The sequence below is a fragment of the Nelusetta ayraudi genome, unplaced genomic scaffold, assembly GCF_046127955.1.
Source record: "Nelusetta ayraudi isolate G7.1 ecotype Tasmania unplaced genomic scaffold, CSIRO-AGI_Nayr_v1 ptg000007l, whole genome shotgun sequence".
NCBI classification, from domain to species: Eukaryota; Metazoa; Chordata; class Actinopteri; order Tetraodontiformes; family Monacanthidae; genus Nelusetta; species Nelusetta ayraudi.
In genome coordinates, this window is record NW_027466057.1 from 1,338,736 (window position 1) to 1,363,311 (window position 24,576).

Consider the following 24,576-nt stretch of genomic DNA (forward strand, 5'->3'; position numbering starts at 1 on the left):
ATCAGCTAGATGATGTGAGATCAAGATCATAAAACACAAATTGACACTAAACATAATTTGGATTATGTTGTCCGCCTATTAGAAGCTACACACTGGGCCTTGAAAATATGTCTAACAAACTGAGCAATATTTCATTGAGGAATTAAAACAAAAAAAGTGTCTAAACACACCTGGTCTTAACCTTTTGGCAAAGTTGTTCATTTAAGCAATTTAAGCAAATATGCAAAGAATCTTGAAAATATTTGCGTTTTATGACTTCTTTTTTTTTTAAACTAAAATTGTTAATCCCAATCCTTTCACATAATTAGAAATTTTAGAAATTTGCAAAGGACAGAGTGAGCTTGCAGTTGACTTCTCAAGCAGCCTTTTATGGTAATAGTGCTGCTTAGCCTTGCAGCAGCGTCCAGAGACTTTTGGGTCTTCAGCCCCAAGAGCAGAAGCAATGAAGAGTACACTGTTTTGATTTTTTTTTGTACTATTTAAAGACAACTTTTTTTCTCTACTACGCAAATAATCTAAAAGAAAGACAAAACTTTCAAAAGTCCAACTGATGTAAACAAATGTGTGCATCTGCCTACTTGTACAGGACAGCAGCTGTGTCTGTTATGAGTAACATTCAGTGATTTTTGTATACTTTTATTGTGCAGAGTATAGCAGGGTTAGGTGTGAAACACACAACCAACATGCACTTTCATTACATATCATATATTTTTTTCATAATAGCAGGTGGTAAGAATGGAGGGAAGATAGTCATTCTAACCTAACGCAGAGCAGCAGCACGCACTCTGAGCCTGTGGTCTGCAGCGGGGACTCATGGATCATCAGTGTTTCTGGCCCGGACCCTCTGTAAACTCACTCCGCTCTGAGCCTTCACTTTAGGAATCCGGGGCCTTCAGACTGCAGCCAGCATCAAAGCGATTTATAAACTCTCTCCCCTGCAGCTCTGGCCCTCTCATCTGGCACCTGAACACGTTGCCTTTTATAGGCTGTGTTTTAATTGCAGAGTAAACATTCAAGTCAGAAGGGGAGCGGTAGAGTCAGGCGGGAGGGGAAGACTATGTCTCATTGGGTCATGGCGAGGATGAGACGCTGAGCGGGGGAAAGGGGAGGCAGACGATGGAGGAGGTTCTCCAGTCTGTCTGCATGAGTCATCTTCAAGAGTTGGGGGTGGGGGGGAGAAAAAGAGAGTTTTTCAAAGATTTTAAATGGGTGTGACATTTTTGGTGCTCATGCAAATGGAACTTTAATGTGTCATACACCAGTTTATCATACACTTTTACATCGTATAAAAACCAACACCTTATGTACTTCGGGACAATTAGAGGAAGTGGGATTACAAAGAGGCGCTGGGCAACAGATGGTCAAGTGTGGCTTTGTCCCCATTACGATAAATGAGTGACCTCTTCTGGCCAAACGGAGAACAACAGGGCCAAATGCATTATTCATGGTAAGCGCCCTAGTCCCCTAACCGTTTCCATCTGTCAGCCTTGCTTGTGCAGATGTTGCTTAACAGCGTTAAAAAACCCTGCTCGGTCATGGAAGGCGGGGGAGGAGGGGCACGTGGATTACAATGCAGCCTATTCACGATTTATAATTCAGCTTTGTTGCTGACATCAGGGCAGGGGGTGAGCCGGTGAGGAGGTGGGGGGCGGGGGTGGGGGGGTCGTCTCGGAAAGAATCCATTCGCCATTTGAGAAGAACAAACAGCTTTATTGTCATCCAAAGTGATGAGACACTCTTCCTCTGGAGAAGCCAACTTCTTATACAACAGCACAGACTGCGTCCAAATTCAAGCACTTTTGTTTCTCCTCTGGTGGGAGGACGTGATGGATTAAGGAGAGGAAGCAGTTGGTATGTCAAAAACAGAAACACTTTAATAAAAGGAAATAAATATGGTGCTTTGGATGGCAGTTAGGATCCATTACAGGCCTGGGTTATTGCACAGCTCTAAAAAGGACAGACAAAAAAAAACAACAACAACTTGGACTTGCATTCAAAATAATAGTAAACAATGGAACAAAAACATTTAAAAAAAAGTCATTCAGAACACCCCATGAATTCCTTATTTGCATGTTTTTCTTGCTCACCCACTTGACAGTTCAACAAGAGTGCAGGCCCTCGTACTCGACTTCAGACATTTTCAAAGACGTTAAAGTCTTGCTTGTCCCTAAAAATGTCTATCAACTGATGCCAACGTTAACGATGAACAAAAAAAAGCTAACTTGTAACAGTACACATGCCAAATCTTATTGATGAGGTACCATCCATCAAAAAGCTAGTTAAAAAAAAAATTAAAAAAAAATGTGTGGGACATCATGGTGTTATTGCAGTGATCCATTTCTGAACCCGCACAGTTCAGGCCAAGAAAGAGAAAAAAAAGAAGAAAAAAAGAGAGGCAACGATGGAATTGTCCTTCCTTTCCTGCATTGCATTTTTTTTTGTAAGATAAATTGCACACCTGCCATCAAAGTGACATGTTAGTTGATTTTTGCATGTAAAGTCCATGTTAAAAACAAAACAAAACAAAGAAAACTAAACTGTGTCAGTAGGAGGCTGTTTTCACGTCATCTCTGCGCATAATTGCAGTTTAGGACTGGATCAACCGGGTCATCGACACGCGCACGTGTGTTTAGCTGGCGGTTAATCTGAAAGGCTGCTTGGTTGCAGGCTTTCGCGAAATGTCTGCAAAGTTCACTTTGTAGAACATGCCAATGTTTGCCAATGTTTTCAGGCAATGATATGTTGCTGGGCTTTCCATGAATGAAAACCTTTTAACTCCATTTGCTTGCTCAGACATTCAGAATGTTAGCTAATACATGCCCTTTGTGATGTTACGAGTCAGTGGTAACACCCTCAGCCAGAACCAAGGTGCACCCTCATGGCCGGCCTGATACCTTCCCCTCCCAAACATGTAGACGGTCTGATAAAATATCTGCCCCTGCAGAGAAGCTAAAAAGGTTTTTGCTGGATGCTGCAAACGGAGGGCAAAATAAGCGAATGAGGAAATCGAAAGCGATCTTGTTCACAAGATATCACGTGGGGTGGCTCCACTGGAGACCAGGACGAACAATAAATAGGTATTACACGGGACCTTTAAAGTACAGGCATTAACAAACCCAATGAAAAGCTTTTCATTCTGCAGGCGACCACCAATTAACAGCCCTTGATTGTGCGAAAGACCAAAGCAACAGCTTGCACCAAAGATGTGAACACAAGCTCTTTGATAACCATGTAACCGCAACGAGACACAGAAAAAGAGGGAGATGGGACACCGACACACTGTACGTATAAGCCGGAAATGCGAGGGCAATTCCACGTCTTCATCCTTTACCAGCGACTCACAAATGCTCGGATTGAAAAGTCTACAAACATGTCATTAAAGAATGCAAAGAAAATTCAGCGTTGGCACCCTTACAAAGGTCTCCTTGTTCTAATCTCCATTCAATATTTATAACATGCAAAGTGAGTCTGTATTATTACTAATTATCATTACGAGATGCATGTTTATTTATTTTTTCAACGTGACAGACATTATGTTCCATCACTGATGGAGATTAGATTAGATTTCTAAACTGCTCCGATAATAAAACTATGGTGAGAACGACGACGAGCAGCTTTTTAGGCTTGTATTCCTTCTTTTTTTTCTTTTAGAAAAAACAAAAACAAAATGCTTTTGCCTTTTCCAGTCGTCCACATTTGTTTAACATTCTTTACATTGAAATGTGCAAGGAGTGTCATTTGAGGCAATGACACGTGTGCAGAAAACACACGCGTTTGTGTTCTCAGAAACTTTTTCTTTTTTTTTTTAAATCAAAGACAAGCATCCATAATAACTCTTCGAAACAAGAAAGTTAAACTGGTTGTGCACAAAAGGCAAATGAGATCATAATTAACAAATGAGCGCTATAAAAGTTGCTTCATTTCTTTTTAAACCCCAGGCCAGTTACTTTTAAAAAGAAATACCCGCAAGGTTTAAAACCACATTTTCCTCGAGCCGACAAGTTTCCCATGCACAAGAGATTGAAAATTACTAGGAAAAATATCTTTATAAGAAAAAAATAAATCTTGCACCACCGGTTTCATTTGGATGTTAGTATAAAGAGACAGAACTGAAACTAAAACAAATCCCTCTGTGACGCATCTTCTAAATTGGAAACAAATATTTTGAGGGATTTCGACCGCTCCTTGATGACATCATCAGGCTGACGTGTTCATCAAGGGACAGCATGCCAGAAATGGGAACAAAAAACCATGTATTTAGTGGATGGACATGCTTTTCTTGTGTTTCCAGTATGTGTGTTCAAAAGGCAAAGGAAAGAAACGTTTCCGTACTTATAAAATGTAACTGAGGAAGTGACGGCGTCATTTTTAATTAAAAAAAAGAAAAGAAAGAAAAAAAACTTTTTGACAAGAATCATGAGGGTCCACAATCATCAGGTGGGAAAGAGATTAAATGGAAAACCGATTAACAGAAAACACAAGACAACGAGCAGACTTGAAGCCGTTTAGGGTTTGAAGGATGGAATCGTCATAACTATCTTCCCTTCTGGTGCAACTAGCTCCTTTCCATCACACGAGGTGCCTCGTTTCATGTTTCAGCGTAATTTGTGGTCATACTGGCAAAAGGTGCACCGCCTTAGGGGTTCCTAATCCAACACAGTCACCCTTAGGGTGCACAATTGTGTACAAACTACACAAATAAAGAGAGAAAATGCACGTTCTGGTTCACTTAATCACGAGTGAGTCTCGATCAAACCTTGAAGAGGGACAAAGGGAACAACAGGGGGAGGAAAAAAAAAATGGTAGCATTGGTAGTATACGGTCCCGTGTGCATGAATCTGTATGACTAAGGTTGTTTTTCCGTGTCTTCACCAGCACGGGGACCCTCAAAGACACCGTTCTGGAGTTGGACTGCGTGCGTTGTTGAGTCTGCGGCGCCTCAGTCTGGCTCGGCGGTCTCCTCCGCCGGGTTGGACGGCGGTGTCTTGGGCTTGTAGATGAAACTCAGCAGGAAGAGGGCTATGTCGTGTGAGCACCAGTAGCCCGTGTGCGACGTCACCGCCGACCAATAGCGGCTCTCCACCAGGCCCTCCCGCAGCTCGAAGTCCATGCGGCGCTCCAGCTCCACTGGAAGACACAGAGAGGCGCGTCAAGTGCAAATACTCACCGACCGACAAACGCGACTGTTTGGTGAAGCGGACTGACGTGATGTCTCGTTTGTGGGCGAAGTGGGCCGAGTCATGGTGGACAGGCCGTACGCCGACTGGCTCTCCGTCCGCTTTTCCTCCTCCTCCTCCGTGCTGGCGCCTCCCTCCAGCCCGATGGACACGGAGGGCTGGCTGTTGGAGCGGGAGAAGCGCGAGAAGAGGATGCCGCCGATGCCTTTGCCGATACTCGCCGCTCCTGCGATGAGGGCGGAGAGAGGAGACGTGTAAGCGGGACGACGGATGGGGAAGAGTCCTCCCACTTATATTCACTGGATCCGGGATGTGATGATGTTACAGAATTTAAAGAAAGAAATTACATGGAGCAGAGGATAGATATAACAAAACACAGTCATCATTTATTTATCATATAGAAAGCTTGTTACATATGGTAATGGCTCTGGTGTCTTAACAGTGGATAATTGAAGGGCTGATAGCTTCAATAGAATGCATGGGACACAATTGTACTGTCATTCCACTGTGGTACTGTTCATTCGTCCCTTGTCTACCTGCTCTTTTTATTTTTATTTTAAAAAAATTTTCTTTGTTTGGAGCTCTTTTTTGTTTTGCTTGCTTTTTTTCTTTTTTTGTTCTGTTTTTCCAACGTATTGATTTATTGTCTGATATATGTCTTATAAAGTACCTTTAACGTTTGATTGACAACACAGCTGTTGGTTTCCTGGACGGAGGGTGGGGGATTGGGGCCTAACATTCTGCTCACGATTGTTCAAAAACTGTGTTTATTGCACTGTATTGAAAACTTATAAATACAGTGTTAAGAATGAAAAAAAAAGCAGGAAGATTGAAGAAGGACAGATCAAGCAAACCGGCTCCATCTGCCTGTTAAGCTGTTAACCAGAAGTTTGAAAGTATTCTCATATATTTTTATTCATTGGACAGGAGAACTTCAGCCTAAGTGTGTGTTGCTGCAAACAGATATCTGATTTTTATCTTCGAAAGATTGGAATTCTCTGATTAAACTCCAGAAGGGTTATGCAGCAAAGAACGAGCTTCATTCAGCACGGTGGCGAGCAGTAAATGGGTAAAAACAAAAGTGTTTAGGGTGGACTATCCCTTTAAGCTCGTAACGTGCTTCCAAATTTGTCCACACGGTGGCACTACCGACACAACGCAGAAGCCAAAGTGAGCCTCTCTCACACCTCTCACACACTGAGTCCCTGGTTTCCCAAGAGATTACGATTAATCCAGGAAAAAAAACAAAAATGAAAAAAATAACAAACAACAAGGTTCAGTAGAAATTAATCTGCAGTCTGGAAACCCTGGAGCTGAGCGAGGAACAAATCATTGAAGAACGTGCAGGCTGTGCCTTACCCAGTATGCTGGCCTTGCCCAGACTGGTGATGGACTCTCCGTAGTGTCTGCGCGGCAGCACAGGGGAAGTGCTGGGGCTGGGAATGCTCTCGGTGTCGGACGTTGGCTCCTTGACCGGGTTCAGCAGGGTGGGGCGTATCTCATCGTAGGGCGTGGGGTTGGTGGCGCTACACCTACACAGGAGAAAAAAACAACACCAGCAAGAGTTTAGAACGGCATGTCGTGTCCCTACGAGGTGAGATGACAACAAATGTGAGAATGAATGAAAATGAGTCATTACCAGTGGATTTGAATGGGCGCGATATTGCTGTAGTGCTTGAGGATGAGAGGCTCCAGTCTGTAGGCCTGAACACAGCAAAGGAGCATAAATAATTCAACACTTGCACATTTCTCACTGAAACAACCTCAGCTGGGCTGAAAAAAATCTGGTGTGCGCAGGCAGAATAAGGGAACAGGAAACAACAGCAGCAGCATCAGCAGCGGTTCTTAGTCACAAATGCGTCTCTCTGTCGTAACCCCGAGCGCTCGTGACTGACCACGGGGTCCGTGGGGTGGAAGACGTTGAAGAGCCGGCGGCAGATGGTGGTGGGCATGATGTGGTCCTGCTGGCAGCTGGTGCCGGGGCGGATCCCTCGCAGCGCCAAAAACACCGCCAGCGGAGAGCCCATGCAGAAGAAGTTTTCCACCTGAGAGACAAAGGAGCGAAGACAGCGTTAGACAAGATCCCCACGGGCAGCAACTGACAGGCGGCAGTGAGGCAATGCAGCGTTGCGCCAGACAGTCACACTTTATTGGAGTAAATGTTTGACTTGAGGCTGAAAATAGACTCATTTTTATTTAGAATAAAAAAAACCCAAGCAAACAAGAAATGGGAGGTTAATTTTTTGAAGGTTGGGATTTTAATGTGCATGTATCATAAAACTTGGAATATTGTAATATTAAAAATATATGATATTCTGACTCAAATGATTATATTGTCAAACGGAGTTGAATACGACTCCCAACCTGAACTGGAAGCAGTTTAAATTTAGCTTCATGTTGTGAAATTGTCATGTTTTTAACAATAAAGAGACCAGAATCCTGTTCCACTATACACCAACACTGTGCTTATGAGTGGCTGATTCTTTTTTTGGATAATTTATCATGCGAGTGAGGGAGGAAATATCTGGAAATAGGTCAACTTAACTTTAGCTGGAATCAGTGATTGCAATATTCCGTTTCAAAGTGGAGACACACTTTATCATGCAGAATGATCACTGCTCAAACTTTCTACCTTGAATTTGAGAGCAGGGGGCGCTGACGGTTTAGAGGCCTCCAAGGTGAGGAGTTGATTTTCCAACTCTCGCATCCTGCGAGTCAGAGAAAACGAAAACCTTTATATTCTCAGGCTAACACTGGTGATATTTTTCAGAATCCCAGACAGCGTTGGCCCACTGAGCTCCACCTGGTCCGCGTGAGCTGCAGCTGCTCCAGGATGTGTCGCTCCTCGTAGGACATCCAGCGCAGGTCCAGCTTCTCCTCCATGGCGTGGTGCTCCTGCAGGCAGAAGCGCACCGGGTCCCAGCCCGTCATGATGTCGTAGGTGATGACGCAGCCCAGCGAGTGGGACACGATGGACACCTTGCCCCCGTTCTCCTCGAACTCAGGGTTGCGCGAGCAGAAGAGCGAGTACAGCCGGTTCAGCTCCTGCGTGAGGCCCTTGGTAATCTGCATGGGACGGCGTAGAGGAAGAGTTAAGGGGGAGGACGGCAAGGAGCTTTGGTTTTGCCGTAGAGTCCGACACCCTCACCTCGTCCCGGTAAAGGGGGCTGTTGTAGTACATGATGTCCATCGCGCTGCTGTTGAGCAAATCTCTCAGCCCTCTGACTTTGTCCGGAGTTATCGACTCCACCGTATCTACGGAGGAGAACCAACACACCACTGATACCATAGTACACAATGAAGCCAGATTTCATTTGCCTTTAAAGCAGTTTGGCACTATAGGAACTATTCCATCTATTACACGATTACAGGAACTATACATCCATTCATTTCAAAGTCAGTGCCACAATACATGCAACAAAGGAAAATCATTTTGATTTATGCACAGTGTTCACATTCCACTAGCAACGGATGTTTATGTGTTGTCAATACATTCCACTGTTTTCTATAGCGATACCTAGTCCAACTAGATATGGGCACCGCACAAACAAAACCAAAAGTAAAACAATCAACCATTAAAAAAAAAAGCCAAACCCACCTCCGTCCAGTGAAAGTTTGGAGCGCCACTCCACGGGCAGGAACTCCACGTGCTCGTCGATGTGCTCGGCAAAGTGCTTCTCTTCCATCTTCCTCACGCCCTCCCTCAGCCTGGACGGACACGACAACGGCGAAACAGTGAGGGGTAGCACTGCAAAGGTCCCACTGTTGTGTTTTTTGTTCATTAAACATATCTGGGTGGGATTTCTGCGCATGAGTAGATTCCAACGTCTCATAAGTGTTGAGAAACAGTCAGAAAGTCGAGGCTAAGTGGCTTCCTGCACGTTTGGCTCTGCTACACCCCGACTTCTTCCTTCCCTTGCAGATATTAGCAATTGTCAGCACAAGAAGATTGATGACCACTTAGCTGTTCACTGATGCAGCAGCTTCACTCACTGTCTCTCTTGCTCACACAAACACACACACACACACTATCTGCTCTGGCCCTATATAGGGCAGCATTAGTCCAGAGAAAACACTAAATACACTGCGAGAGCATGGGGGGTGGGGTCCGGTGTTGACTTGGGGAAATGGAAGCTGAGAGAGGCTTTTAGATGACCGCTCTGCAAATAGTCCTAATGCAGGTTTGGACCGGACTCTCTGCAAAAAACTAAAAAGGCCCTGAATGCTCCATAGCAGCTCCCTGCGCTCCAGGTGCATACACACATACAAACCCATCCTGAAATTCTTGCATCATCTGCTTGCTGGCTGGTTTTGGCTGCACGTCGCATGTGAAAAATGCAACCGCAAGACTGCAAGAGTTTAGCCAAAAGGATGCATGTAGCAGCGAACACTGGAGGTGAGGTGACGTGAGATGAAGGGTCCATTCATCCTTCGGGCATCGCCCCACTGCAAGCACGGGTGTCTCCTCCACATGGAGCTACGCCAGGGATATGTCAACCACTCTGCAGTGGAATGCTAAATACATTATTGCCACTCCACAAAAAAGGAAGGCGGGCATGAAATGACAAAAAAAAAGAAAAGAAGAAAAAATCAAGTTGCTGAACACATCAAGTTGATCTTTCCTCTTGAAGCCAGTGTGCTGTAATCCACGGGGAGCTGGTAGTAAGGCTTAGAGCGTTCTGCGGCTTGACTTGGTCTACTTTACCTGCTTAGCCGGCCTTAAGCTGCGGCCGAGGCCACGACGTGGTGACACACAGACACACATGGCTCTGGGCCGCCTCCGCCACAACAGTCTGCAGTCATCACTGTCCAGGGCCAGACATGACATGACGGAAGGACCAAGTTCACTTCACAGTTTGCGAGGTTAGAAATGGGTTGAGATTGGAGCCGCAGGGACACACAGGAAACACTGGTGGTTTGTCTGTGTGTGTATTTTTTTTTAACAGCGAAATAAGTCTGATTTCCTGGCAAAGATCTCTGACAAAGATTTGCAAAAAGGTTTTCCATTTGTTTACCAGGGCAGTGCATGGACACCTCTGGGCTGCAGAGCTTTAAAATAACGTCAGTATAATAAGTTTTCTAATCCTCTTGTGTTTTTCCTTTACAAAAAAAAAAAAAAATCAGATACATATTTTCACGAACAGTCAAATTTAATGTCTTTTCTTTCATTGTCATGGCAATCGACATTGCAGTTTCTCACTGAAGGCATCAAAACTACGCATGAACACACATGGAATTATGTAGGAAACAATAACTCAATGCATATTTAGAGTTATTTAACATGTTTTTCTTTGCTGCATAATTACATATATCTTGCTCATATATTTGATGTCTTCAGTATCTATCTGCAGGGTAGGACGTTGTAAAGAAAAAATGAAAAACTGCATGAGGAGGTGTGTCCAAACTTTTGACTGGTAGTCTATATATTGTAGAAGTCAAAGGGGAGAGGCTGTGGTTGAAAGGCTTTTGAAGTGTTGAAGCAGCACGGTGCCGCAAAAACAAAGACTTTGTGCATTCTATAAATACGGCTGTCATGTGCGTGACAATCGAGGACAAACGGCATCATTTTTGGCCCGTGGAGTAAACACACACCGTGGCCAGCTATAGAAACAACAATGTGTGTTGATAAAAATAAACAGTAAGAGAACTGGGCTGAATGAGGCTTGATAGGGTAAAGCCACGAAGCCACGAAGCCACGAAGCAAGAAAAAAAAAAAAAATGTATTTTTTGACATGTAAGGCATGTAAAAATCAACAACAAACTACTTACATTCCAGTGTTTTTGATGATGCGTCCCTGGTCCATCTTCTGCCCGATCCCGTGGACCACAAACACGACGTGCGTGGTCTGAGGGGGGCGGTCCTCCGGAGAGGCCTCCTCCACGTAACCTCGATGGAGCCGCGTGCCGCTGCTGGAGACTGGCAGGGGAGCGAGGTTTGGATTAACGCCGGATTTCAAAATAAAACACCTGCGAGCGTGAATATGACCTGACTCGACACTGCTCATCGCAGTGCTTTCCCTTTTCTGTTCTAATGAGTTCATCCCGGACCTGCGCTGGAAATAACCCCGGCGAAGGTGTTTACGTTACATGCCGTTCGCCCGCCCGCCTGCCGAGGTCAGCAGGTGAGACGTGACGCCCCACTTGCGACTCCGACCGCGTAATCGTGCAGCGAGACGGCCGAGTGCGTCTCCCGATTTAGAACGTTACGAATCCGGTCTGGTCATGTGCCGCGTGACCTGGCAACGGAGGCCGATGGGCCTCTTTGCTGTCTGGACACTTACGAAGGAGATGTCCCGCCCCAAGCATCTTGTGCATGAGGTGGGGGATAATGAGCATCAACACCTTTATGATCTGCGGGGTGGCAGATATAAACAGCTTTTGGAGACGGCGGCGCAGATCAGAGTCATCGTGGCCATCCAGCTCTGGACACCGGATCAAAGATAAAAGTTCTGCGTTGGGCTTTTGATGGGCGATTGGCCCTGAACGCGGCAGATGGACACTGCATGTTTGGCTGCACTAATCCAGTTAGGAGGCTGACCTTTGACCGGTGAAGTTGAACTAATTATTAAAAGGAAAGGCTGAGTCTCTCTTCCAAACCACCAGGTGTGTCGTGCAGTTTGAGAATGACTGTTTAATTGATGCACGGATATTGTGAAAATGCCCATTCAGCAAATGGCATTTCGTTCATGCTAAATTGCTACTTAACGTCTGTTAAAGTTGGATTGTGAAGACAATAATCCAGGCATGGGCAAACTACGGCCCGGGGGCCATATGTGGCCAGCTAAGCTTTTTAATCTGGCCCGCCGAACGTGAAGAAATTATATCAATATTATATCAATAGTCAGTAAGTCACAAAATAGCTGTATTTCATCCATTTTTTCAGGGTTTTAAGAGTCAAAAAAGAGCTAAATACAATGGAGCGTCAAAGAATACTTTGTGGTAACGCTTGTTTTAATTTTGACATTAAAGCACGTTTTCTACATATCCCATGATAATACGTTTTCCTCCTATGGGGTGGCTCACCAAAACACTCCATCCATCTGCTCCTGCGACGCCCCCTTCGTCACATTTTAGAACGCATTGTGGCCCACCACTCAAAAAGTTTGACCACACCTGCAATAACCTGTTACTTGAAGGTCTGGAACCTCCCTTTGGAGGTTGCTGAATACCCAGGGATTCAGCATTTCATAGAGAAAATAAAAAATGAATAAATATTGGCCACAATACACACCTTTGGAGAATCCCAGCTTCTGCGTGACGGTGCGTGCGATCTTGGAAGTAGTGGCGTCACTGTAGAGGTAGACCTCGTCCACGCTGTGCCAGTCCACGTGTGTCCGGCTCAGCTTCAGGCTGTGGATGGCTGGCCGGAGGAGGGGGGAGAGAGGAGACGGTGAATCGAGGGGAAAGACAGGGGGGCGATGCAAAGGAAGGGAGGGTCCAGTTGGAAAAGTAAAGAGGAGGGAAGAGGTGCACAGGGGCGGGAGTGCATATTACCGGTTGAGAGGAGAGGAAGAGACACTAGAGGGTTACACCACATTAAAATGCAACACAAGAAGCCAAAATCTGGGGTTGATCTTGGAGCATCGATCTGCACTTGGAAGAAGAGAAAAAAAGAAAAAGAAAAAAGCAAATTGCACACTATGATCGCATATGTCAGCTCTTTCTTGCCAGCCCTGCTTAGTGCATCATCTGAGGGGAAACATCCCACCAAAAAATACACAAAAAGCCACTTTGCATCCAATCCTTGATTCTGTTTTTCCCTGCCACGTCGAATGGTATTACAGCGACTGGGGCAAGCAAGAGCTGACGTATGGCTGCAGAAAACCACCACCTAGAGACGCCGAGGGCGCACATCGCTTCTGGTTGCCCTCGAGAAACTTATTTATGCCTCTGCGGCATGTCCTTTGAACGTCCCGTGCAGTCGAGTTCGACGAGATGAAATTGGTGGGAGATTCTGGCCGAGGTCCAGAGACTTCGACGCGGCAGCAGCGGCTGTTTGTGCCGCTCCACCACAGTCTAGTGTAAAATACAAAACAGTCTGCAGCCTTTCGCTCACTTGGTGCTAAATATGCTTAATAGGATCACATTTTTATTACCCGGGGGCTAAGTCGGGCCTTCTGTGGTAGCCTGTCGAGCCGCATTCTTCACTGGACAAGCATGACGGATGGGTAATGCAAGTTAAAGCATTTTTTTTTTTTTTTTATCAGGCGAATAGTCGAGTCCTTCGTGCACCGAGGGCAATCAGCGCTAAAAGGGACGGCCGTCTCTTCCTATAGAGAGCACCAAGGACGGCGCTCGGCAAAGGCGCGTCGCAGCGAGGAACGACGAGCTTAACAGAGTACAGCAAAGGGAGAGATGATTTCTCAGGACAAAACGAATAACTTAGTGAAAAGCTGGAGGTGAAAGATATGTCAGACAAAGCTTTTATTTTTTCCAAAAGTGGCCTTTTGCTTGGCTATTTCTTGGACTCACACAGAGCATGATTGACTAACCAATTAATTGACACGAATCGATTAATAACGATTATTACTATACTATTGACAGGAATTAATCTTGCTGAATCAAAGTTTGTTTTTTGTTTTTTTTACTGAATTTGGCTACTGCTAAACATTGGTTGTATAGTGTCTCAAACAGACGCTTACTGTAACGCACATGACGATATATATCCTTTTACTTTTATAATGTTTCTAGATGTTGTTTATTATTTTTATTATTATTTTTCCTTTTCCCCTTCTATTCAAGTACTAGCTTAATCAAATAGAAAAATAATAATGAATGGATTGATCACTGACATAGAAAATAAATCTAGCTGCAGCTCTACCCACAAGCAGAGCTAAAGGAAGAAAGATGGTGGTAAAGTAAATGCCATTTTCCTTGAAAGGGGAATGTTTATATATTACACGGTGGTGTAATGTGCCATGATGAAATCCACAGTAAGAAGGTGCCCAGTTTGTGTTGAGGCTTTGTTGACTGGCAAGACAAAGGGACTGATGGTTTTTATTGTGTTTTTTTTATTTATTTATTTTTTCAAAGCTGGGAGGTTGTACAAAGGCACTTCCCGTGTTGCAATTGTGAAGAAAAGGTTGGGACCGAAGTGTACAGGCTGGCTGGCAGTCCACCAAGAAATGTGAAAGAGTTCATTGAGGGAGCTCTCAAGACTTTGCAAATGGGAATTGTTGAGAAAGAAAGTGCTATGATGAGGTTTAGAAAAACAGCAACCGGATCGGCAAACTGTGCGCGCGAGAGATTAGAAGAGATGCAGGAACCACAGCAGGAGGTGGGGATGTGATACATGGAAGGATATCATCGTGCATGGAAAAAAGTGCTTTTACTCAGGACGGGGAGTCTTACTGGCAACAGCCTGGACAGACAAGCATTGTCCAGGTGTTCTTAACAGAGGGTTTCTCACAGCATGCCACTGCGATGCTAACGCCGTTGTGCTAACATGACATGTGCAACCTTTGTAGGGATGTAGTACTCGCTGGGCATAAGGGCCCTGGGAATTTTGTCCAGCAACTCTAATAAGTCAGGGTCAATACACCCAGAACTGGGACGGTGATGGACCTCTAACGGGGCCAATGCACACATCATGTTTGAGGGGCTATAGTAAACGTCCACAATGGTTCCTCTGTCCAATTCCGTTGCTTGAGCTTGGCTCTCAACGGAGATCTTTGTTTGCTGGCCCCCCTACGCTTAGAACTAGTGACTGGTGATGGCGCTTCATTAATGATGGCCCAAAGTGCCAGAGGGGATGCGAGACAGAGAGCAAGCAGGGCCGGAGAGATGAAAATTGGGGAAGAAGGGCGGCTTTTCAGAGAGTGGGCACGTTCGTTCTGGATCTGGAGCCACAGTTTTTGAGCAGACCTTGCAACTCAATGGCCGAGGGATGGTCTGTTTGAGTAGCGCGATGCAAATAAATCCACCAAAAGCAGCAATGACAGAAGAGGTCAAAAAACACACAGAGGCAAAAGGTTCTAGCCACTAGGCACAGTTACAAGCTGCAGTGGGCGGACTAGGTGAGGGCAGCTAGGACCCGTTTGGGTCCATCCGCGTCTAACTGAGCCTAGGTCTAGTTGTAGAGTGTAAGACTGAACAGGAGTGCACCACAACAGAAAGGAGAATCTACTTTCATAGGGTCCCAAGCTCTACTAGGATGAGAGGATATATGCTAGCAGATCTAGAGAACAAAAAAACAAAACAAAAACAGCAGAAAAAAATGTATATGAATACAGAACTGGGCATTTTACAGTACCTTGGCAGCGTTTGCGCTTGAGACATGTAGTTCTAGAACTCGTCTGATATCCACTCCATTTGAACAGAAAGGGGAAGTAGAAAGGGGGCAGGTGGGAGAAAACTAACAACCAAAAGAGAGTGAGAGATGGCCCTGCGTCAGTCACACTGGCTACCTCGGTCATCATCATCACTGCCAAAACAGGTCAGTCTATCAAGCAGCGCTGCTCTCCGGTTGCCACTTCAAGACTCTGGACACAGAGCCGATGGCCTCTTTAGCATGAATATAAAGCCAGAAATCAGGCGCCAATAGTAGCAGCTTGGACTAATGGACCATAGCTAGCAAAAAACAGCGCTACTTGACATGATGACTGAGGTAGCATCTATTTACACTCATTATGGAACCCTAATGTCCATGATTGAAGAGCTAAACACAATACGTCTAACTTTGCATTTTGGAATTTTAATAGTTTTCTTTAGGCCTTTGTGCACATTCCTGGAAATGTTTAATTTTTTAAGTTGCCTTTTTCATCAAATATGATGATATGATAGAGTAAAAAAAAAGGTTTGATGTACATTAAATGGCATGTTGACAACAGTAATGGACACTTAAATCACATTTCCACAGAAGAACAGTAATGGACACACAAACAAAACACACAACATGATATACTTAAAACTTGGCTTGATAAGCAATGTCTTGAAAATCTGGTTAATGATGGGAAAAAAAGAGGTCAGTGATGGGGATTTATATTCCTGTCACAAAAAAAAAATCAACAACATGAATCATGATACGGCCAAAGAAACGCAAGTGGGCCCGTATCTGAACGGATATCCTCTTGTTTGTTGATCAAACAGGCAGCAGGTCCTGCAGTCTTGGCTCTCAGCCTCCCGTGAGGAAATGCAGACATCAGACTTGCAAATATCAGCAGCGACTCCCCCGGCAGAGGCCAAGTGCCTCTGTTTTCTGGGAGTTTGCTCGAACTCCCAGAAGTAGCAGCCGCATGTGTGGCTACAGTGGCTCCCAGAATCCCAGTAAGGAGATGTTAACTGGGGTTCAATTCACCGGATGGACCTCTTATGATTGCACTGCAGACGAAAACAAAATCGAGCTGCTGTCGCTACTGTCCAAGTCGTTTTTAATTTTCACGAGCACTGTGACGTTGCGGCGTGCACTTCACTGCAGTGGGCCCGGGCCGACCTCATACCAGAGGTGTTACGCAGACAGATGACCCCCAGCCCAGCCCAGCCCAGCGCAGCCAAGCCCAGCTGGCTTTGTTTTTCCTTTACGCCTGAGACGCCCGACAGAGCAAGGCACACCCTGTACTTTCCATAGAGGCCTTGCCACAGACCTGAACTTGTATTCCGTTGACTAAAAACGGCACATGACAGATGGATCTCGCCCTGCATTTCGTACAGTCCCTCATACTTAATGTCTCCGAAGCCGTTTTTAGACAAACTAAAACAGAAGCCAATTTAATATAGAGTTCCACTGCGTAGTCAAGACAATAGGCACGGATCCAGGGGGGGAGGAAGTAAAAGCAGCATCCTTGAAAATTACTAAAACTCTAATCAGAAAAGAAAGCCTGCAACATTTATTTCCCCCGCTTACCTCGCAAAAAGGTCCTTATTTCATTTTAATCAGAGTTGCTGCCTCACTCTTCCACTCCGAGGTGGAGGGAACAGAGGTAATGCTGATCTCTGCCTTTTATGATCCACTTATCTCCTATATTAGACAGATAAGGCCGACTTGTACAGTAGCTCCTGGTGCCGCAGACTATTAGTTTCAAGATTAAGCAGTAATGGACCGTAATCTGCTGAAAAGGCTCGCTGTCAAAAAGCACGGGTTCCGAAACCAACAGCATCTGACGCTTCTGAGGGAGACAAAATGCCAGCCGAGGCGGCGTGACCGTGGCAAACATATGCTTGATAACGTTCCTGGCACAATAACACACATTAAATCTGAGAATACCAGCAAATTACATCCTCAGGGCTGAGTTGTGCGAGGCTCTGCGAGTCTTGTAAATATTTTTTACATGTTGCTGAGCCAAACCAAGGTCGTGTTTAACTGTGTCTAAATGCCAAATGCCACCATGTGTGTGTGTGTGTGTGTGTGTGTGTGTGTGTGTGTGTGTGTGTGTGTGTGTGTGTGACCTTGCAGTCGACCAAACACACCTGTCTAGCAGATAGCATTCGTTCCTCTGCCCACTACAGCTGTTTATATACTAGAATTCATGTACAGAATGTCTAACAGAGTGCCTGGCTTCCCCCCTTAACTTAATATCTGGAATGATTCCCTTAGTGTCCAGCGCATGGGAGTCAGTTTCTTTGCTAATTATTATAAACCACCAAAAAGAACGACATGAAGCTAAACTTCTGATGCTCCTTATGTCAGCGTTCTGCCATCCAACTATTGGGGAAATTCGGGCTCCAAATGAATAAACCAGGTTATTATTATTATACTATAAATAAAAGAACGAATCAAAAAAAAAAAAACGCTTATTATTCCCACTAACCTTCAGTTATAGCTGTAACTCTTCTACTTGTACAAAATGCAAGACTATATACTATCAGAGCGACTTTGCACTGACTCAGTGTTTTCAAACCAGATAAGCAAGTCCTGTTTAATGATCCAAGTGCCGTTCGCGAGTGACATCGGACAGTGACTAACAGAAAATAACCTTTCAGCCTGCAACGAGGGAGCGGGGGCGGGCAGGCGGGCGGGGGGTAAGAGGGCGGGGGCACGCTGAATATCACGGAAACTCCTCCTGGAATGAATGGAGGCCTTGTCGACCGGTCGCGGCGAGTGGAAACGAGGTGCGAAGTTCGGAAACTGAAAAGCCACTCGGCTCATTGAAGCAGCAACGAAACGTGAGCGACAAAAAAATTGGCCAACCTTCTGTGAGCTTTATAAAGGAGAGTTTTTCATCTGAGAAGTTCCGACCATTCCACAGTGTAACTGTCCTAAAAGAAAAAACCCGATATATGCCCCAATTACTTCCACTTCAAAGGTTAATTACAGCAACATTACAGCGCAGTCATTAGAATTGGAATTTCTCCTCTTCCTTTGATGGCTGACTGCTTGCGCAACGACGGAGGGGTGACGGCAACGTCTGCAAATTTCCACGTTGCGACGCATGTTTGCGCGCCACTTGGCCGCAAATTTCTCGCGTCGCCGCCACGCCGACTAAACACGCTTGGCTCTCTTCAAAAAAAAACAAAAAAAAAAACACCGGTGGCATCGTTCCCCCGACTACGCTCCTCCTGCCCGTCTGCCACATTCATTACGCCCACACGCTCATCACCAGCGAACGTCCTCTTGATCTCGGCTGCCTGAAGCAGACTGCTGAATCAAAGCATCTCCTTCTTCGAACCTCGCTTTTTCTTTTCTTTTTTTAAAGCTCTGGGCTAGCGACTTTCCGCCCCGCGAGGCCCCCGCTCTCGGCGTGCCAGTGTGCGCGAGCTGCACCTGCTTTGCATCGGGCAGCGTCACACGGCAGACAGGAAGCGCAGTCACGAGAACCGAGTCACGAGAGGAATGATTTTCTCTGGGGCGTGCACGGAAGCAGCGCAGCTCCTGCTTCGCTCGCCATTTCAAACTCTGCGTTTGAAAGGATTTTATTATTAGCGGCACCTTTGGGAGCAATCCATCAACACCTCAGCATAGTTGGTGTGCAAATCTTTTTTTTTTCTTTTCACATAACAAAGCCTGCTTTTGACGAAAAATAAAATAAAGCAAGGTTATGGGGTTACAGGAAGCTTTTATTCCAGTTTTAGCTGGCACAGTTGATTCGCAGCCGTCTGTGCAGTTGGGAAAAATCAGACAAAGGGTTGTAGCTTTTTTTTTTTTCTTCCTAAGCACATTCCCAAAACTCATCATTCTTTGAGCTCACCATCTTTGCTGTCGACGGTCTTCACCACCAGGTCCGTCTCAAAGGTGTCCTGCATTTGATGGCCGCGGAAGTGATTCAGGTGTTCCTGCTCGATCAGATCGCTTTCCTCCTCCTCCAGAGGAAGCCAAGAGCCGTCGATGAACCACTGCCCTCTCATGACCGGGATGTGATCTTGTTCTGTAAAATAGATAAAAAGAGAGAGAAATGCATTTAGAATATAAACAATGACTTCACTTATGGGGGACCAAAATGTTCACAGCCTGCAAAAACAACCCCTCTATTGGAGTTTGGTTTGGTAGGACTAAAATGTGGAAAAAAAGAGGTGTTTGAAGGAAGGATCAGTGCCCTTTGTGACATCACAGAGGGCAGGTTTCCTGGCCTGGGCTTGACTATGCATATTTACTATGGCTATGCTCATGGACAGTCTCATACAACACAGATTATGTGAATAATCTACATTGGAACTTCTAATAGCACCAAGTTGAAAACCAAACCGTTAAACAGTACTGAATAACACTGTTTGCCAGCGCAATATTTCATTTCGTGTGGCGCACCAGTGACAAAATGACTTTTGGATAATGTGAACCTACGAGGTGCTAGCTCTCAGTGGCTATTATAAGCGAGGCCACTTTTAATTACAGCCATCAGTCCCATTATTAAGTGACTCTCCAGCGTATGTGGCTTTAAACACAAAAAAGGGTCTCTTCTGTGGGGAGCTATTCTCACGTAGGCAAGAATGAAAACACACGCGCCACCGCGGCCGCCGCCTCCCTCTCAAAGCAGCGAGAGGCCCAACACAAGGTCGAGACAAACCCAGAGATAAAGGATCCTTGTGTGTCCTATAGACTTGATGGTTAAGGTCTGGCGAGAGGAGATAAGTAATGGCGATAAGTCCTCACATGAGTGGGGAACATCTGTCTCTTATTTATCCATGTCTCGCAGTTGAACACACAAGAACGAGCCAAAACTCATTATGCTATAGTTATTTATTGTATTTTTGTGTGTGTGTGTGTGTGTGTGTGTGTGTGTGTGTGTGTGTGTGTGTGTGTGTGTGTGGAGGGGGGGGGGGGTTGGATTAGAAAACACAGATTCCTCCCTCCAAGATCTACTTCTTCATAGACGAGACAGCCTCTACATTCAATACCCGCCAGTTTTCCATTACTTCTAATTCATTTCCCCACTAACGCGGAGCATAAGGAACATCCTTAATTACACGAGAGTGTGGCCGGAGCCAAGTTGGATCAGAAAAACAGGCACCTGACTGACTGCATAGGACAAACATCCAAAACTGCGAGAACGTTCGGGAACATGCTGCTGTACTGAATGTCACTAGACTTTCACCTTTTCAAAGAACCTTTTCAGTGGTGTGCTGCATGTTTGTGAAAGCTTGTGCAGGGATTGTTCGCAACCCCCCCTCCTTTTCTTTTTTTTTTTTCTAGAAAGATCCACGAAGCAGTTGACAGGGACAGATCAGCTGATCCCAAATGACTGACTTCCTGGGTTGGTTGCTTTTGTCGATCCCTAAAGACTTGGGGGGGGGGCGAATGGGGAGGTTTGACTAATGACTAATCAGAACACACAAACACACACTGCAGACATCAGCAAATTGACTTGCAAGATTAGCCGTCGGTCTGAATTAACTTTTCCATTCAAATAAGACCGGAAAGTGAGTTGTCTTCTTCATTTGCAGCCGCAAGCCATTAGGCTGCATAAATATATAAATGAGGAAGCGCGACCAGGAAGTGCTGTGCATGACAGGCGTTGCTGCATTAAGGGTACGCGCTGGAGGGGGGAGAAAAAAAACAAAAAAAAACAAAAAACTGCTGACAGACAGGGATGTTCTACCAAAATCTAACAAAAATCAAAATAACAATGATACTTACGTTTCCAGTACACAGGGCTGCATTCCCTCTTTTTAATGTCCACTTCATAGAGCCCTCCTCGGACACAAACGGGGTCAACGTTGATTTCCAAGCCTTCGGGGTCCCTGTCATCCCCGAACACCGTGGATGTTTCCAGGGAGTCCCGGCCTTCGCACACACCGTTCGTCCGCTCCACCGGCACGGCGCCGTTGAGCCCCCCGCTGTCCGTGCCGTCATCCCCGGACTCTTCGTCCCTTTCGCTGGTGGTCCGCAGCCGCGGTTCGGCTGCCCGGGGGTTCAGCTCACAGTATTTCCGAAACATGCGCTCAATCTTAAGCGAGTCGTGGCCCAGAAAGTGCTTCCAGGTTTTCTTGTCTTCCTTGTAGAACCAGCGCACCTCCTCGGGACCGAGCTCGGTCACCACCTCGCCGAAGCGGTGCCGGGAGCTGTTGGACCGCGACCTCTTCCTCCTTTCGAACAGCGGGCCCCCGATGTTCCCGTCCGTGTCTGGGAAGTCCGGAGAGGAGCAGTCGAGGTAGGCGTCCGGGGAGCTCAGGTCCAACAGCAACCCGTCCTGGGCGCCATGGATGAGCGGCAGGTGTCCGTCCAGACCCGGCTGGACGGAGGACATGCCCGCCTGCATCGCGTCCTCCATGGGACTCATCCCGTGACAGAAGGCGAACCCATCGCCGTCCACTTCCCAGTCCTTGTTGGTGTTGTTGTTCGAGGCGTCGACGGGCGAACCTTCGCCGTCGGAAAAGGAGCTGAACGAGGGGGTTTTGGTCGGGATGTCGAAACTGCTCATTTCTTACCTGAGCAACCCAACCTCTACTATCCCCGCATCCGTCACTCCACTCGCTGGGCGACGTCGAGGGTGGTTTGAGGAGCGACGACCGCGGCGAAATTAAAAAGACAACAGTCGATTAAAATACAAGAGTTCAAATAAGATCTGCATCCATCCAGCCACGGTCCCAGCGCACTGCAGCTGTCGCTTCATCAGCTTGCTTGCTAGCTAGCTCGGCTAAGGTAGCCGATCAGTAGATCTCTGATGCTAACTCATTAGCAAATGTGTAACGTTGCAACCTCAGTGCAACTGGTGTTATGACGAGGTCTGCCTGCATGCCCAGAATTCCATGCTGCCGACGGGAGCGCGCGCACTCCCAAAGCGGAAACGATATTGCTTTTTAATCGTCAACCTTCAAACGATAAATCCGATACGATAAATTTGAAAAACGATTAAATCAGTGAGTGCTTTCTCCTGCATAATCAATTCTTTATTCTCTACCTATTTTAAGCAATAATTAATATGGTTGTTAAATTCCATTAAATGTCTTTTGCGGGACTCAGCTGCACGTCTTTGAGAGGATAACTCGGAACTGTTTTCATTCATGACGTTGCGTTCGTTTGTGTTTTCAAGAGTGAGCATTTTAAACGACAGACTTTACCTTACCGTCCATTGATATATTTCCCCATGGTCTAATCTAATGTAATTGAATATCGGAATTCCGGTCAGGTGAAAATAAAACAAACGCTGACTTTGAACTCGGAATTCTTTTGGGGGAGGGAGGGCACAACGCCAAATCAATATCGCTAATCCTCTTCCGCCGCGGATTTGTGTGAGGCACTTGAATTGCTCGGGAGGGGCACATAATCCGTCGCAACACCAGGACACCTTCTCCACCCTCCTTATCCGTAAACCTGCGTCCTATCACTTTCTTCAAGATTGCCTGAATTATTAGCACAGTCGCCACATTTCTGGTCATTTAAATAGTTGAACAAATAAATCATGTTGACAGATGGCAACGTTGTCGTGCACGTTCATGTGGTTGGGACTGCGCAGATCGTGGGAATCATCGGTGCGCGCGCACGTACTCGTACACCGACGAGCTTTGGCGTTGTTGCATTGCTGTGATCCGGCACTAGATGGTGACAAATTCTTAATAATATCCGTGACCTTGTCGCGATGGACTGCCACATGCAATGACCCGAGTGCTCGCTTGATGGAAGCAAAGTATTTCTTAACATTTAGCCTTTTCCGCAGCGCAAGAGGGCCTGCACGTCTTGAAGGGATCACGGTGAGTTTACTATCTCGACGAAACTCACTCCCAAACTACTGCAAATTTTCAAGTCATGAGAGGCGGGTGACCAACTTACATCAGCAGCCAAATAATACGTCTCTCTAACTTTCCCTTTTCCACAGATTTTAAAATAGACTTTCAGCGTTGTCTTATTACAAATACTTTATTGCTTATGAAATTACTTCTAATAAGTCGTAAACAGATTTTGTGACAGCGTCTCATGTTGGATTAATTATGCTGACACTTTCGGTTAAACAGTTTTTAATTAAACAGCTAAATTGAGTTTAATGCCATCGCTGTCGTTGAACTCCAAAAACTGCTTTGTCGTGCACGCATTTTGGTACACAAGCGGCGTGTTTACATTTTTCTATAAGTGTGCATAAGGAGCATGTGTTTGTGCGTGGTGCATACAGACGTGCGAGCCCTGAGTTTGTTTTAAGTTACTGAGTTAGTTTCCATAATGCATGTTTTGTGTTTATGTGTACTGATGATCCAGGTGATCGTGGGGCCGCGGTGCGGTCTGCGAGCAGCAAGGCAGAGGGATATGAGGCCCAGGCAGCTGTATTTGGGATAAACAGACATTACCCCGCTGTGTTCTAATTTACTGCAGAGTGGGAATTAAACTTTAAACTCGTCCCACCCCTCCGCAGTTCCAATACTCCGTGCTTCTGGCCATCAACAGTCACTTGCACAATGTGCGTTATTAAAGTGTTACTCCACCCATAATCAGTGTTTTTAGTATCAAATTCACACCCCCTTGTAGGCTTCAAAGGTAGCTGTAAAAGTGTGTTCTTTCATGACAAGACGCAGCTTCTGTGGGAGCTTTTTTGGATTCTTTGGCGGGCAGCGTAGCACGAAGTCGTCTGTTTTGCGGCAGTATGACGAACATTTGGCTCATAGATGGACATCTGAGAAGTTGATTACTCACATCCAAGTGGTTTTTGCATTTAAACTTTACAACTTGTCAATGTTGGATGCCCCTGCGCCTTGACTATATTTTCGCCGCGCAACAGCCGCTGTTCATTACCTATCAAAGACCCATTTGGGAGTCTTTGATCCTCAAAAGATATAGACTTGGCGAACAGCAATTTGACTCATTGGAAGAGTTAATCACAAACCATGGCCAGCAGTTGAATTCCACAGTTTTGATAGTAGTACAGAACAGCCCCCGGGCAGAGAAGATGGAGGAAATTCACAATGTTAATATGGTTTTTCATCATTCTTGTTTGGTTATAAGAGATGTGTGTGAATAATGTTCTGCAGACCCCGGTCAATTCCACATGAGCTTTGTAATATTGATGTTTGCCAGATGATGGTCATTAAAAATTGCTTGAAC

At 45.6% G+C, this 24,576-nt stretch overlaps 1 protein-coding gene across 2 annotated transcripts; it reads right to left on the reverse strand.

Moving 5' to 3' along the window:
• Positions 1-1,689: 1,689 nt before the first annotated feature.
• On the reverse strand, positions 1,690-22,723 carry ddhd1a (DDHD domain containing 1a). Of its 2 annotated transcripts, XM_076017702.1 has the most exons (14): positions 21,184-22,723; positions 19,301-19,477; positions 15,430-15,531; positions 12,409-12,537; positions 10,947-11,094; positions 8,776-8,885; positions 8,326-8,432; positions 7,981-8,243; positions 7,810-7,885; positions 7,073-7,222; positions 6,817-6,881; positions 6,537-6,709; positions 5,206-5,403; positions 1,690-5,127 (listed from the first exon to the last, which is right to left on the reverse strand). In XM_076017702.1, exons 1-14 carry the CDS (start codon positions 21,965-21,967, stop codon positions 4,940-4,942), a joined length of 2,670 nt encoding a protein of 889 aa, XP_075873817.1. In that variant the 5' UTR covers positions 21,968-22,723; the 3' UTR covers positions 1,690-4,939. The 2 variants fall into 2 exon arrangements, with proteins under 2 accessions (XP_075873817.1, XP_075873818.1); XM_076017703.1 differs by lacking the exon at positions 15,430-15,531 and having other exon boundaries at positions 21,184-22,717.
• Positions 22,724-24,576: the final 1,853 nt, after the last annotated feature.